Source organism: Quercus lobata, chromosome 11 (assembly GCF_001633185.2).
Source record: "Quercus lobata isolate SW786 chromosome 11, ValleyOak3.0 Primary Assembly, whole genome shotgun sequence".
NCBI lineage: Eukaryota > Viridiplantae > Streptophyta > Magnoliopsida > Fagales > Fagaceae > Quercus > Quercus lobata.
This window is the reverse complement of record NC_044914.1, coordinates 13,655,502-13,672,757: the sequence shown is the minus strand read 5'-3', so window position 1 is coordinate 13,672,757 and position 17,256 is coordinate 13,655,502. Positions and strand designations below refer to the sequence as shown.

Sequence of the window (17,256 nt, the reverse complement as noted above, 5' to 3'; positions counted from 1 at the left end):
CTGATATTTTTAATGATTACGTCTAGGGTTAAATCCTTAATTATCAAAAAAGATAGGTTTAGTACCTAATATGAATTTCTATTGCTTTTAGGTAATTTTGTCTTGTTAAGGGTGCACGATTTAAAATTTTCAAGGTTATAATTAAAACTCTAATATTTACAGCTTAATTTTAAACCATCCCAAACTAGGAAATTAAGTAATTCTCAAAAAATCTTTTTTTTTTTTAATTTCAAAAAATCTTTAATAAAGGTCAAGTAGTCCCTTGCCACAAAGAGAGCTATTTGGCACAATCATGATTTATTAAATCCAATTTTTATTAATGGTATATTATATGGACCCCCAAAAAATAAAAATAAAAACAAATGACATTAGAGATGGGCAGTTATTCTTATTAGTTTCATTCAAAACTATAAGATTAAATTTTTTTTTTTTTTTTTTTTTAAGTTTTTTTGCTTAACGCTTTCTTGTCCTCACTGTAAGCTTAAAACCATATCCATTAGTAATATCAAAGTCGACACTGTTGTGAGCAATGTCACTCCTTACTAAAGGTAGTGATGACAGGTGAATATGGTTAGAACCGGCGCATCATACATACATTATCTGCCCAACATTCAATAGACTCTCCTGTGGAACATTGAATATCACACTATTTTCCCTGCATATCTTCCGAAGAAATGCATATATGTAATCAACGGCTATCCTCTTGTACAACCCTGAATCCCTCGCAGCTTTCACTACTGTGTTCCCTAGTATGTGCACAACCCCGACATCTCTACAGGCAGTCAAGAATTCTAACTCATCAGTCTCAATCTGGCTGCTTGCTTGGCTGCATGACCTGATGGTATTGTTTGCAAGCAATGAAGAATTAACGATCACAATTGAGTCCTCTGATGAAACCGTGTTACCTGCATTGGAGTGACATGTATTGCCATTATTGTTAAAGAGGATGTTGTCAGACTGATCAATTTCCTCACCGTCTAAACTAGAATATTCTGAGTCTGAAGACCCTTCCATCAAGGACTCAAACCGAACAAACAGGAGCAGGTTATCAAAGAGCTTTTTTTCAAACTGATGATCTTTCTTATGTAGGTCTTGATAGCCGTATCTTGCAACACAACGGAACATGTGAAAATTCTTGGGTCCAATCCGCTTTACTAGGAATCTCTCTTCTTCTGGGACCATGTGAACAGGAAGGTACTTCACACAGACAAACACAAGAACGGAGTGAATTGCAGGTAAGTTGGTAACGAAGTGGGAAAAGATGTTAGGTACTCCACTTGCTAGCTCAGTGTACACAAGTCCTATCCCAGGGACTCGAACAAGTCCTAAACTGGGGCCAAGCCCAAGAATCCATGCCATTGAAACCTTACTGTGCACCTCAAACTCATAGCGTTTTGCTGTACCATAATGCCAACCATACATGATGATGAAAAAGGCTGCTGCAATCACAAGAGGAACCCAACCACCTTGATTGACCTTCAGTAGTACAGCAGAAAAGTAAGTGCACTCCACAACCAGTGACAAGCCAGTGAAGATCAGCACAATTGTCCAATGGCAGCGCCATACCAATATCATGATTAGAGTTATAAGCAATGTGGTTTCCAGCATGACTATCACAACTGCTGTGCCTGTTGTGAAATAAATGTCACTGAAGCAATCTTTATTTAGACAGAAAAGCTTCAAAGGAGATCATAAGTCATAGACAAGAAATTAAATTCAAGAATAGACAAAAATAGAACAAGAATTTCCAGGTAGAATAAGAATAAATTACTCTCATGAGATTTTCTATAATGGTGTGCAAGTAGATGATCAGATCTGAATAGAAAAAGAGTCTCAACATGAGGTACTATTTTCAATTATTTTCTATAAGCTATTATTCAACAGAGCATAAACTTACCAGAAGCATTTCCAATTTGGGTTTGATTTTTGAATCCAACTGTCACCGCAATGCAGAGAATCATAAGGATCCAATTAATATCAGGAATATATATCTGGTTGCGGAACTTCTTTGAGGTATGTATAACTTTCACTCTTGGGAAGCAGCCAAGTGCAAGGGCCTGCTTAACTAATGAAAAAGTCGCAGAAATGGTGGCCTGACTTGCAACAACAGCAGCTGCAGTTGCAACAAGAAACACTGGCCAATATATTTTATCTGCAGAATAATGAATAATCAGCATTCTGGGACAACCCCTAGCAACATGGATGGACTAGCTTGAAAATTCTAAGAACAAATTTTATGAATTGCCTAAAACTTACTGACTTAACATTATATTAACCCTATACCTGCAATCATTTCCAACTATTAATGGATGTTTCACAATGATTGTGAAGTTCCTACAACATTCTGACTGACTCTAGAACAGCAAAATGAGCTGCCATGTTTTGAACAAGAAACACTTTCTCCAACTATCTCATTCTGGAAACATTAGCAACTGATTTAGTCATCCTGATGATTTTCAAATCAATAAATTATTGTAGAATGTTCTTTACTACTGAAACCCAAGTTCTCTCTTATAATCAACAACTGAAGCATTAAAAAAAGCTGCTTTTTAGAAACCATTCACAAGATATGTGGAAAGGCATCTGCAAAGATTTCAGGAAGACTACTTCCCAATCATTTAATGAGCTTTGCAACATGAACATGAATACCAGCATTCATGTTAAAAATTACAGATGCAAAGATCGAAGAACAAACCTGGAATAGAATGATAAAATGCACCCCCCACACATTTTGGGTTCTTCAAAAGGTATGCTGCCTGTCCAGAATAGGCAAGAAGAAGGCAAGGAAATACAATTACTGTGAAAGCAATCTGTATGGATGCAACTGGAAAATGGGATAGGTCAGCGAAAAGTGCCTCTGTTCCTGTAGTAGTAAAAAACTAGTCAATAGAACACTAGTCACCAGTTTCTTATGCAATATCCATGAAACCTAAAAAAGAAAGGCAGATAGACCAACTAACATAATAAAAATTTACCTGTTATACTAAGCATAATACCTCCAAGAGATGTCCAACTATCTTTCCCTCCCCTTTTAAAATAACGATATATATACACTGGAGAAAAGGCTTTCAAGACACTACTATCATATCTCCAAATATTGAATATGCCAATACCTCCAATTAAGAAAAACCAAATGAGCACAATTGGGGCAAATAGCCAACCAACTCTATCAGTACCATAGTGTTGCATGCTAAATAAACCTACTAGTATAGCAACAGCTACAAGCACAACTACATCTGCATCACAAAAATAGCGAATGTTATACTTCCAATTAAAAGTGAAAAAGTGAAGGAGTTGCAGATATAAGGGAGTATAGAAAAAGTTCACTGATTCAGGACTATAGAGATACCGTTACTTATCATGGAGTGGCCCACATTTATCCCGCCAACAGCAGATAGAACTGCAACAGAACGCATGGTTACGCAACTTTTAAGGAGACCATTGCAATTATAATAACGGTGAATTTTTCAAAATTAGCACATCTAGAATATGTAGATGACATGGACAGAACACAATACCAGCATTATTAGGATTAATAGATACTCAGCGACTGGAAATAACCCATAAAATGACTTGATAATTAGGTTTTGGTTCAAAGGTTTTTGAACTTAGCAATGTAAATATGGACTCCATTAAGATTAAATACGTACTCAGCACTTATTTTACTTTGTATCTCAATCAGTGAATACCTTTTAATGCGTAGGATAAGTTTCATCCTAAGCTAGATATTATTAAAACCAAGCACCATTAGCCTGCAAAGGAAACTATCCTCTTAACCTAATTATGATCTTTTACAGTGGATCAAAAAAACCCATTGATAGAGACCATCTTAATGGAAAAGATTAAGTTATTACAAAGTAGGCTTGCAATGTATATCAAGCTAACTAACAGACTAGCACCAACACATTGGCTCATGTGAAGGCCCACCCATTTTTGGCTTCCAAAAGCAAAATAAGTACTTCTAATATGCTTCTAAATGGCGCCTAGACCATGAACTCTTCTAAAAAAATTGTCCTCTATCAAAATATTTACTAATTCAAATGATATCTGCACAAGTACTAACAATTAAATAAGTTGACTAACAACCAGCCTGACCTGACTCCAACAGTGGCAAATGTAACATTATCTTACTAGACTTTTAAATCCGATTCCTCCCATCCTGTGGACATGGATACAGTATTTTTGAACCATGTGGTTAACATTATCTTAACGACATCATTGACTGTTCTCATGATCTCATTCTGTGTTCGGTTCTAGCAAACACACATTTTGTATCAAAAGGAATCTGTTCATTTGTTGATAGACTACTTAGAAAGATAAATACATAGATTTAATGGTTCAAAGGGCTCAAGTATGAAAGGTATATATACCTGATATAGCTGGAGTCAGAATGCCATCCCCAATCACCATGCAAGAGCCAATGAGTACGAGAACAAGAAGTGCAGTTTTCTTGAATGCATTTTCCTCTAACCATCTCTTGGTTCTAGCAGCAAATGATTTTTCAGGGAATATGGAACGGCTATATGTTGTTAGCTCCTCATCAGTCTGATCTTGGTTTGGAATAATCATTATGTTCGCATGTCGGCAGAGTAGTGAATAAAGAGCAAACGTTCCACCTGTGGCATATAAGCTTGAGGAACTCAGTGGTGACTCAATAGCATGCATGCTGCTAAAACCATTCAACATATATCAAGGGGCACACAATTTATATTTTATTAAAAAAAAAAATCAATAAAAGAGATACCATTTCTTATCTACTTGATCTAAAACACAAATGCACGTATATTATTTAGCAAAAAACTAATCCAGTCTGTAAACATAGATTTTTTTTTCAATTGGCAGTCTGGCAGAGAGCAGCAGTATCAATATAGTACTCTTATGTTTTTTTTTTTTTTTGGTCTATATTTTTTTCTTGTTTGGATAAGTAATATAGTATTCCATATTAATGAAAACATATATTTTTATTTAGATGTTCAATATTTCCAATATATTCATTTTCCCCTTTCTCTAACATTTTGTGAAATTCTTCCCAACCATAAACTCATTATTTACACTCCACGTCCTGAAGGAGGTATATCAAAGAGTAGAGAATTTTGTTGCTTCAAAGTTGTTCATTAGAGACCAAGAGTCAATACTCCATTCCGCAATAGATGAAAGGATGTAGACGGCATGCATTTTAGTGAAGCAAAAGCAACATAATAACTTTCATTAAATTCCCTAATCAAATGACAGATGCAAGCCTGTGGTAATTCTGAACAAATAGTGCCCATTGCCCACCTAAGAGCATTTTGAAGATAGTTAATGCATGCCACTTTGAAACATCTATAGTAGGGCAAAGGGAGTATTTTTTTGTATTCCTCCACATAAGGTAGAACCTAATGCATCTTGGTTTCATTAGTATGGTATATGGACAAAGGGTGAGGTTGCAGGTTCAAAATCCATTGAGTTTCATGCATAAGTTACCAATAAAAAAAAGTTCATAATAGCATCCTTAAATCCAATTGTTTGTATCAATGGATTTAGACAAATTGGTAAAATTTATTGTGTCAAGCAGTTCAAAATAATACCAAATCACGCCTTTTAAGGTTCATATGTGCATGGAATTAAAAAATTGTAAAAAGTAAGTTTATAGATAAAGATAAATTTACCTTGACCATTGTCATTCGCTCTACAAACAATAAAAACGTACTTGAGAAGTGGAACAAGACTGAGGGAGTATATTATCAATGATAAAGCTCCGATTATATCCTCCGGGTCTTCAATTTTATCAGGAAATGTGTTATAGAAAACATACAAGGGAGATGTGCCCAAATCTCCATAAACTACTCCAAGGCTTTGGAATGCAAGTTGCAGAATCATTAATGCTGAAAATTTCTAAAGAAAAAAAAAAGGCAAAGAGAGTGATTCTGTTGTACAAAAGAACTACAGTATGTGACTATATTCAGATTCTCCTTATTTTACTCAGGCCAGGTAATCAATTCAATTATAGAGCATACAAGAGTTTTCATCATATTGATGCATGTTTTATTTAATAAAATTCCTTTCCACAATTTGATTTCCTTTATCCTTTCCACCTTAAGTTTTTACCTCAGTTTGTCCCAGTAAAGTAGAATCTCAAAATATGTAATGCATTATACCTTTTCTTTGTACATATTTCTAAGCCTCTTAGCCTCCTCCTCCATGGGCTGATCAAGCTTCTGATCCAAAATCCACACTTGACCTCTATTATCAGTGTCTTTGTCATTCTGAACGACCGAAGCCATTTGCCTCAGTTCAAAAAAATTTGCCCTCTTCCACCAGATAACCTCTCTGAATATGCTTCCTCAATTCTTACTCATCTTTATAAAAAAAAAAATTCTGCATTGAAGGCCACAAATTCACACATCAATTCATCACAAAATCTAATTATATATCCTTAATTGTAAAACAAAATATGGTAGCTAACTACCTTTTCAATTTTAATCTGTACTTTATAAATGAATTGGAAACAGAAATAGAACTCTTATGCACTCGTCCTATCTTATTCAACATTGTATAAGCCTAGCAGGTTTGATGAGTACAGATCATTCACTAAGAAAAGTTATAATACATAAACCCATTTTCAAAAATCCTAATTGATTCTAAATTCTTGCAAATCCATATAATATACTGATATTTATAATTGCTACATTATAACTAATTTCTTCAACTCTAAATGATTCTGCACATAATTTCTGTACTCAGACTCTAAAATGCAATGGAAACAAAAAACACTGAAATAAAAGAATGACTGGGGATTCCCACTATTTGAACACAACACATTCTAGACAAACAAGGCTCTGATAACATGTTGGAAAACATTGCTGCCAAAAGCTTAAGCTGTTGGGATACATATACATATCAGGCACACATTAACTGATTCCATTATGAGTTTACAAGCCCAGCCCTTGTGAAAAACAGATAAAAACTGAAGCTGAAAGCAGTGATTTATAAAAATTGATGATTATGAAATATTAAAACGAATATCAATGCTTACATTGTGAAAGTTTTTAATTTCCATCAGAATACTTGGAAAATATGCAGGCAGATTCTATTAAACACAAGAAGTTATGCACCAATGCAGACAGTTTTTCAGATTCACATAAACTGATGGAATTTTCAACTCTTAATAAGAGTTGTGTTTTCCAAAACTCAAAATAGAATATAGATTCTGATAGGCATTATCTCCTAATGGTTGAGAGATGGGATCTACAATAGCCTATAGTCCTTAGAAATGAGACAGATAAAATAGACAGGTTATAAAACCCAACTAAACAATGATGAAATTGAACAGATCATCATGGTATAAAGATAAACTCGGATTAATGATGGCAGAAACAGCCAAACTAACCACAGCCTATTCATGTGGTAAGCTGCAGATAATAATGACAAAGAAAAAGAAGACAAATGAGTCAGCACAAGAACCATGCATAATCAAAATCCGAATATACTATTCTCAACCAAATTTAACAAGAAGAACAAGTCTTCACTTAAAATCCATACTTATATTGAAATCAAATATGAAGCTCACAAGAAAAGATGTTTGATGAAGGACTAAAACTACAAATCAAAGTACCAAACTTATTTCCCAGTCCAAGAGTCTATAAATTTGATGCTCATTTCAAATCCATTCCCACAATGAGCTGATTCATTAAACCCACCAACACCAAGAGAAGTGGAAGTAAGTTTAAAATGAAACCAAAATTAAAGCTTGGAACTTTAACTCATTTCAATGCAAAACAAGCTGATATACTGATGATGAACAAAAACCCAGAAAAAAAAAAGAACAAACCCAATTGCATATCAAACAGTTCCATTGCACCATTATATATTTGAAAGCATCATATCATATAATTGCTTGTCAGTATTCCCAGATGGGTTTAGTCCCAAATGATCAGAAATGAAAGAAAAAGACCCAGAAACCGATTTGAAGAGAACCACACGCATTTAACTGAAAGCAAAAAAGGAAAAGAGAGAGTTTGATAGGCATTTACTTGTGTATTTTTTTTTTTTTGGTGAAAATTTCGAAAGTGAGTTTAGTTTTTTGCTTGTGACCTTTCAGTCTTGGCCTTGAAGTGCCATATGACTAGTAGACAGAAGACAGAGAAAACAGAAAAAAGAGCTTAGTTGTAAGAGTCGAAAGACTTTTTTTTTTGCTAAACAAGAGTCGAAAGACTTAAGTCATTGTCTTTGTACGGAAATAATATTATAGAAATGATTTCTTTTGTTTGTTTTGTTTTGTTGTTTTTTTTTTCCTGAGATGAGGTCCAGATTCCAGAATGTGAACGTGCTTGATAACTACTCCAAGTTATCACAGCCGTTTGATTTTTCAAATGAGACTATTTCTCCCTCTCTCTCTCTCTCTCTCTCTCTCATTATCAAGCATGGTTGGTGGGTTAATTTATAGAGCAAAACTTAGTTATAAACTTATTGTATTTAGGTGTTGTTTTTTAGGTTCTTCTTTTAAGATTTTGCAATGTGGATTTTTTCTCATGGGAATAAAGTGTATTTTTTAGTTAAGTAGCTATATGACTAAATCTTAAAAAGGAAACCTAAAGAATAGCACCTAAAGTACTATAACTAAATTTTGTCCTAATTTATATATTGTAAGGGGTGAATGTATGTAGCAAAAACAAAAACAAAAAAAAAAATCACCCAAAAGCTTATCCACCTTAGATAGGAATTTACTAGAGTTGCTCTCTATCTTTAGGAAGGAAGATTATAAAATATTTCAAAAGTACCATAAATGCTTATTTATTTAATTAGCAGAACTCATTAATATATGACAGAAAAAATATACTTTTTATGGTAGGCCTGAAATATTATATAATTACTCATTAAAGAACACTTTTGATTTCCCAAATTAGTACTCCTGGAATATTTTATAATTACCTTTAGGAATTAAGATTCTCCACCGTTCACATGCTAATTAACATAAAGTTCTTAAAATCACAACCATCGAATAAGTTATATAGTTGTAAGCTTCACCGTTTTTAGGTTCTAAAGCTTATGACCTTACCATAGCAAATCCCCATTTTAATTTATGAAGTTATTATAGCAAACCATAAAGATACTACAATAAAGGTAACTTCGTTGTGTTGTATATTTACACTATGTTTGGATGGGTGGATTTTAGGGAGGATGGAAAAATTTGGAGAGAAAATAAGAGAGAAAATAAGAAAGGGTGTTGTTTGGTAAAGAGGGAGGAAGAGGAAAATTTTTGGTGGGGCCCAAGCATTTTCCACCTAGGCTCACCTAAAACTTGTCTCTCCAAAATGGAGAGAAAATAGTGTGGGAGGAGTTTTATGGATAAATGACAAAATTGCCCACTGTACTAATTTCGTCCCATTGTCTTTTTATTATTATTTTTTTTTTCCTGCTTTCCTGGGCATTTGCTCCTTTTAAGACATTATTTTTTATTATTATTATTATTATTATTATTATTATTATTATTATTTTCACTTTCTGAGAACGATGACTACTCTTTTTTTTAAAAAAAAAATTCATTTTTCTTTTGATTTTCTGGGCTGTACATAGTGTTATGTTTTTTTTTTTTTTAATTAGACATGATTTTTTTCCTGGACATAATTTTTATTGTTTAATAAATTTGGGTGATTTTTTTTTTCAATTGCTTGTCTTTTTTTTTTTTAATTGTGCATCATTTTTTAACAAGGGTATATGAGTAAATTTATACAAACTCACTTTTTTTCATCCCTCCACTTTTTCACTCCCAACCAAACAAAAATGAGATAAATTAAAATCTTTTCTATTCTCCCACTTTTCTATCCTCTCACTTTTCCATCCCTCCAACCAAACACACCCTTAAGGTGACTGTTGTAGTTACTACAATAAAGGTAACTTTGTTGTGTTATATATTTAAGGTAACTTTGTTGTAGCTGAACCCATTGGGTATGGTTTTATAATTTTTCACTCACTTACCTAAAATCCAATAAATTAAATTTTCCTATAAAAATTAACAAATTTTCAATATAATAGAATTTCAATCTATGGTGTATGCTTGAAATTCAACATCTAATTATTCCTCCTAAGTTTTTTTTTTATATTATTATTATTATTTTTATATCAAGATTCTTGTAACTCATCTAATGTCTTATAGGATTTACAATTGAGACGTCTATAGTTTAAATCCACTTACTTCATTGTAACTATCGAATTATAAAAAACAAAAAATAAATTTTTTTTTATTTATTATAAAGTTTATATTGTTCTCTCTTTTTCTTTCTTTGATTGGAGATCTTTGAGTAGAGGTGTCCGTGAGTTAAGTTACATCTTTGGTGAATTTTTCAAACTAGCTTAGCTTCCTTGAATTTAGAAATCACCAATCCAATCCAAAGGTCCCAAACAGTTACAGCTCTAAAAACCAACCCAACTCAATCAAGTTGAATTATCAAGTTGGGGGCTCTTTTTATTCCTAATAAAAATATTGGACTTTCATTTAGCTATTTATGCCAATTTTTCAATAAACTAACGCAATTTACATAATTAGGTTTGATATTCTAGTTTTATCAAAATAGTCTTAAAATATCATAACAAATCAAATTAACAAATTTAAACTAAGTCTCAAAAATTCAAAAAATACATATATATTTTTTCAAAATTTTAATAATATGGGTTGGTTCAAGTTACTTAAGTTGAAAATTCAACCCAAACCTAACCCAACTCAAGCTTTAAAAAAAAAAAAAAAATTATGACCCAATCCAACTCATTAACCCATGAAAAAACAATCAAAGATGTCGAGTTGATGGTTTGAATGTAAATACATATCTTTAAGCATGTAAAATACTACACACCTTTATAACGACGACTATGATGTTAATGAATAATTATACAATATTTTGAAAGTACAATAATGTTGTACGACCTCTATTCACATAATAGTGGGTCCTAATTTTTTATTTTTTTAAAACTAGTCCCGCTAATTAAATTCATGGTGAAATCCATCATTCATGTGAGATTAAAAAAAAAATTATGACTTTATTGTTCTCTTGGAATATTGTATAATTTTTTAGATTAATGAAGTTGTTACTTACTTTTAAGCTCAATAAAACCATGCCAACACAAAATTATTATGAATGAAACTAATAAATAGTTGTTTTCAAATGGAAGAATCTATGTACAGGAAAAAATAATATTAACTATGTGGAACTTACTTTTAAAATGAAGTGAAAGGAGAGAGAAGTTTAAGAAAATAATGATGAGGAAAAATAACCTGCAACTACTTCACCCCTAAGTTGATGTTGTAGTTTGTTAGTTATCAAATTGACAACAAACATTTCATTATCAACAAAAATAATAATAATTTAATACTCAAAGAAGAATATATCTCCTCCTCTCACAATTCAATACAGTGGATCTCATAAATAAAATTAATTATAGAATATATCCATTATTTACATTAAAAGAGGGACTATTGCTTTCAAAATAATGAAAAACTAGTGGTTAATCCATGTAATACTTATACATGTGAAAGACTTCAAAAAAAAAAATATATATATATATATATTTATATATGATACATATTTAATACTTATACATATGATGCTAAAAAAATATATCATTAAGTAAAAAGTCAATTAGAGAATTTGTATTGAAAAAAAATTATTTTAATAGCTAAGTCAATTAGAACCCGTCATTTTTTATAATTTAATAGTGTAGGTATCTGCATATTTAATTTTAAACAATTTCTCTGTACAATAGCCAAACATGCAGATTCCAATTTTTTGTGCGGAATTATGTTTTCCATTTATTTTAGTGAACATGAGTTCTCTATAACATATGTTTTTTTTTTAATTAATGTTATGACTGACTATAAATACTTGAATTACATCAAGAGTTTTGTAGTTCAATTAGTTTCCTAATATTTCCAATAAAAATATTCACCAAGATTTAAGTCATTCTCCACCACTTAATTTTTCAATAATAATAATACTTAAATTTTATATCTATATATATATATAGATGTGTGTGTGTGTGAGAGAGAGAGAGAGACTATAAATGTGTACCCTTATGCATGCCACAACAGTTGTCAGTTGGAATGACTTTTTTGTGTGTAAAATGGAAATGGGTGTGAAGTGTTTTCTAAACTTTTGTGTGGGGGTGGCTTTATTTGCATTATTGCATTGACAACGACTCTTCGTTGCATTCGCACGCAAAATTTTCATTTATTTGATGTAGACCGTGATCTCTATGCTGTGCAATCTCACTTTTTTTCATATTGTAGTGAACGTGTGTCCATAGCACACGAGTTAGTATATATATAGCACCGTTTAGCAAAAAACAATAGTATATATATATACTAACTCGTGAGCTAAGGACACACGTTCACTACAATATGAAAAAAAGTGAGATTGCACAGCATAGAGATCACGGTCTGCATCGAATAAAAAAAAATAGTATATATATAGCACCTTTTACATCTTTTTTTGTTTTTGCTGAATGGAATCTTTTAGATCTGATTGTCCAAATTATTGAGATTTACTTTATACATTTTTATATGGGGGAAGTTTGGGAGTCTTGCAACGTAACTGTTCCATCACATATATATATATAGTATTGCTGCACAGTTGTGTGCATTAAAATTTAAAAGATGACCTTGTATTAGCCCCACAGCTGGGGAATCTCATCTCTAGTTGCATGATTAATAGTTCTTACAGTATTGCAGGAATATCTCTCGAGAACATTCCCTAATGCTTGTGCAAACTGTGAAGTGTATCTACCCCGAAACAAGTCAATGTGCGGATGGAGTTGGGTTGTAACCAAAGTTTACATTTTGTATCCGTGTAATTGATGTAAAGTGAAACACATGTTATAGTTTAAGATAGTAATAATGTATTCTGAAAGCTCATAGTGGTAAGGGTAATTTTTTTTTTTTTTTTTCACCATAATTGGTTTGTTATAATTTGCAGTACTAATGTAAAAATAAATAAATAAAAGTCCAATTTTCCTTCAAATTTGGCACTTCATAAGATCATTAACATGCATTCATAGAATTTATTAAATTATCTAAACAAGTTACATAATTATTTACTAGATCATGCTAAGAGTCTTGTATCTCAATTCATTAACACCTCATGGTGATTTCAACATACACATCTAGTATTCAAATCCCCCCCCCCCCTTCCCCTAATTATTGAATTATCAACAAAGAAAAAAAAAAAGTAGATCATGTGACTTAAAATACAAGTAAATATTCATTTGTCATTATGTATTGAGGTAGAGGAAATTTTATCCCACTGTTTGGAAGAAAATTATGCCCAACACAAAAGGTTTAGGATTGTTTTTAGAGAGAGAGAGAGAGAGAGAGAGAGCTTTGCATGCTCTTTATTTATGGGAAAAATACGATTTACCCCTATGATCTAGTACGGTAAACAATTTAGTTTACAACTCTTCAAATGTTACATTTGACTCCTTAAAATTTGGATTAAAATAAAATTTTAGAAATGGATAGTAGGCGACTACATGGAATAACATGCTGAAGAAAATTAGTGTCAACTGCCAAGAGGTTATAGTACAATAGGAAAACTCTCTTTTTGTATTAGGAAAATCAAGATTTAAATTCCTCCTTCTCTAATATTAAAGAAAAATAAAAGATACCCTTTATCTTCTTTCTATTTATCAATAAACAAAAACAGTATAAGAACATCTCCAATGGTATATGCAAAGGCAAAATATTCTCTATAATAGAGAATAGCACCATAAAAAGAGTCTCTAATGAATTCTCTATAGCTGGAAGTTTTTTTGACTCATGAACAGTAGCTCATCAAGTCTGATGGGCTACTATTCATTTTTCAAATTTTTTTCTATTATAATTGTGGGGACCATTCGATCAATAGGCCCATAAAGTTCAGGATTGATTCAGGAATGTTGGGCCCGCGGCCCATCCGAGGATGCATATCCGTCCGAGGAGGCCAAGTCAGGTCATAATGTAGTTACTGAAGGGGATGGTAGTCAACATCACAAGGGTAGGGTTCTGTATTCGTCCGAGGACACCATACTCCTCGGCAGTGTGCGTCCGAGGACGATTAGGACGTGGTCTTATTGCAACCAGACCTCAGAATTAGGTCACCGTAAAAGATAGAATGACCGACCAAGGATGAAAGAGATAAGACAAACAAATATCTATCACTACAGCTGCCTCCGCATTAATGACCTCTCAACCAACTCTCTGACCGCATTAATGTAGAGGTAATACCTGAACAGTAAGGAAGCAGTCTTACAGCTGCCCATAGGAAGTTCTAGGAGGTGCTAGATGGGACAGAAAGAAATCCTCCAGGCCCAACCTACACGTGTGCGGTGAGGATGGAACACAAAGGAGGGTATATAAACTAAAAGAAGAGCATGAGGAAGGGGGAATCGAAACAAAAAGAAAGAAGAGAGAAAAAGTAGAGAAAAAGAGTTGCCATGATCACTAAAGAAAAGGATTGTTGTACCAACTTTAGACTTTTAGTATGCATAGGAACGAATCTTTTTAAGGAAGACCACAGTTAACCTAGCTCTTTACACCCACGCTCTACAAATCATATTGTCTGGGCCTTTTTACGTGCGAACCCAACACTGTTAAGGTTTGTTGCAAATTGCGTCCTTACAATAATAATCAGGTGTTGAATAAAAAAATGTTGGAAGATGTGTAGTTGTTAAAAAAAATAATGAATGAAGAAATAATATTTAAATGAGATAAAAAATGAGATAGAGAATCTATTGGAAAGTGTATTTGAAAAAATGGATAGATAAAAAATAAAAGTCATTATTTATTCTCCAAATAGTACAAAATTTTGATAAATTTGCTAGAGATACTCTAATAGAAATACTATGAAAAAATAAAAATAAAAATAAAAAACACCCTTTCTCTTCTTTCTTTTAAACAAAAACAATATTATAATAATAATAATAATAATAATAATAATAATAAAAACAGTTAAAATTATATAAAATATGGTGCATAAAAAAGCGTGTACAATATAAGATCTGCATTTAAAATTTGATTTCACAAATCTACGTCAAGCCCAACATTCTGACAGCCTTAGCCCACAATGGCACCATCATATTGGTCCCCCTCCCATTTTTTTTTAATTTTTTATTACGAGTAACTTAGTCAGGGTTTGGATACACATTTACGCTTAAAGTTTATGTTCTTTTTACTCTTTTTTTTTTTTAATGCGTGAACAGTAACATCATATGGATTTACTGTATAGGAGACAAAATGCACTGTTCACATATTAAAAAATTATTTTACTACAATATTTTTAGTTTTCAATTTTCAGTTTCAATAAAAATAAGTTATATCTAAACGGTCTCTTATTAGATTCCTTTATGAAAGATCAGAAAATTAAATCTAAAGTTGCCATGTTTAATAAGAGATTTTTAGTAATGTTGTTATGTGTAAGTGAAAATACGTATTGTGATGTTTAAATAATGAAAACTGTTGTTTAAACAACAATACCAAACCAACTATCAATCTCTCTCTTTTCCACTTTCTCAAAAAGTATCTCTCTCTTTTCCTATTAAAAAAAAAAAAAAAATCTCTCTCTTATTATATAGGTTCTCACTATAAAAAAATTCAAGTAAGACAAATTCTTTTTTATCTCTATTTTTAACCAAATCATATATATATATATATATATATATAAAATTGTTTTTTCACCTTTTCAATCTATTGATTAATCTTAATTATTCATAAATATTAATAGCCTTAATGTCATATTTTAATGGAAAAAGTATACAAACCTCCCCCCCCCCCACGTGGCTTCCCTATAAATATGGAACCTCCTTGAATTTTTACTTTTTATTTTTTATTTTTAGAAGAACCTCCTTGAGATATATATTGATTGCAATACTTAACTTTTGTATTATAATTGATTCCGGCTTCAAAAAAAAAAACTTTTGTATTATAATTTTATATGTAAACCGAGAGACATCTGTGAAAATAAATTATGAACTACTCATGTGATTAATATGTGTCCATTTTTTTTTAGATGACATGCATGTATCTATATTTAAAATAGCGCTTTCACATAAAGTAATATCACTTGGGGGTTTTTGCGTCATATCGTTAAAACTTGAAAGGGTTTTTTTTAAAAAGAAAATTTGGCAATTTTATTGAAGTAAAAAAAAAAAAAAAAATCTAAATATCAAGGAAATTTTTTATAAATGGATATCAAGGAGTTAAGTGTTACACCATTTATACATGTATAAAACAATATCACATTAAGGATTAAGTGTTGTACTGAAAAGTTTAAGAAGATTTCATGTTTTACGAGAAAACTATACTGGAATTTTATATATCTTCCTTATTTTAAAATAGATGAAATGTCATCAACCTTTATTAATTTTTTTTTTTATATTATTTTTTGAGAAGAGAATTGTCATCAACCTTGATAGACTCTATCTTACCATTATTGTTGACGTGGGCCGTGTAGCTTGTATTGCCAAGCCCAAGTCAACACAAGTTTACCAAATACTTGTTATATTAGGAGTCCAAGGTAGCCGACCTAACATATCTCTCTCTCTCTCTCTCTCTCTCTCTCTCTCTCTCTCTCTCTCTCTCTCTCTCTCTCTCTCTCTCTCTCTCTCTCTCTCTCTCTCTCTCTATATATATATATATGTTATTAGTTACGGCAATAGAAGAACCTGAATAACCTGGTAGGTTACAGCCGCATAAGAAAATAGAGAATTAAAGAGGCATTCAGCTTTTATTTTTATTGTTTTTGTAAGAGAGTGTTAGGGTGTAATTGAGATTTGGAGTTCTTGAGAGTGTTATTATGCACTATTATATTTTCCTATTTTTATAGTGAAAATTTTCCGTTGTAGCAATGGAGAATAGGCAGTTTGCCGGATCACGTAAATTATTGTATTCTTTGTATGCTTGTTATTTAATTTCTGCTTATTTATTATTATTAATTTGAGTCTGGGGTGCTATCTGCACCACAATTATTTATGTCTTACTATATTATTCATCCCACAAAAGAAATAATTGTTATGTGATTATTTTATTCCATTTTTCCTTCGGAACGAAGTAAGTTAATTGATAAAGTAAAATGAGCTTATCGAAGGGGTTCGTCTTTATTAGTTAAAGAAATCAATTAAATGTACAGAATAATTGATGAAAATGAAACCTACTAAAATTTATTGGCACATTGTTTCTTTCCACGTTGAACCTAAAGGGCCTGTTTCCTTTGGATATCTCCAAGCTGTGGGGTTTTTTTTATTGGATAATCAAAT

At 31.8% G+C, this 17,256-nt stretch overlaps 1 protein-coding gene across 3 annotated transcripts; it reads right to left on the bottom strand.

Moving 5' to 3' along the window:
• Positions 1-476: 476 nt before the first annotated feature.
• LOC115968268 (potassium transporter 10-like) lies at positions 477-8,153 on the bottom strand. Of its 3 annotated transcripts, XM_031087607.1 has the most exons (9): positions 8,013-8,153; positions 6,138-6,357; positions 5,649-5,874; positions 4,371-4,616; positions 3,350-3,400; positions 2,976-3,236; positions 2,696-2,863; positions 1,898-2,152; positions 477-1,628 (listed from the first exon to the last, which is right to left on the bottom strand). In XM_031087607.1, exons 2-9 carry the CDS (start codon positions 6,261-6,263, stop codon positions 586-588), a joined length of 2,376 nt encoding a protein of 791 aa, XP_030943467.1. In that variant the 5' UTR covers positions 6,264-6,357; positions 8,013-8,153; the 3' UTR covers positions 477-585. The 3 variants fall into 3 exon arrangements, with proteins under 3 accessions (XP_030943467.1, XP_030943466.1, XP_030943468.1); XM_031087606.1 differs by having other exon boundaries at positions 6,138-8,153; XM_031087608.1 differs by lacking the exons at positions 5,649-5,874; positions 8,013-8,153 and having other exon boundaries at positions 6,138-6,223.
• Positions 8,154-17,256: the final 9,103 nt, after the last annotated feature.

What these genes read in the sequence shown, in the direction of transcription:
- LOC115968268 (XM_031087606.1), bottom strand. Translation starts at nt 6,263, where the DNA reads ATGGCTTCGGTCGTTCAGAATGACAAAGACACTGATAATAGAGGTCAA. An exon ending in GAAATATGTACAAAGAAAAG is followed by an intron (nt 5,875 to 6,137) that starts GTATAATGCATT and finishes TTTTTTCTTTAG; the next exon opens with AAATTTTCAGCATTAATGAT. An exon ending in AGCGAATGACAATGGTCAAG is followed by an intron (nt 4,617 to 5,648) that starts GTAAATTTATCT and finishes TATATGCCACAG; the next exon opens with GTGGAACGTTTGCTCTTTAT.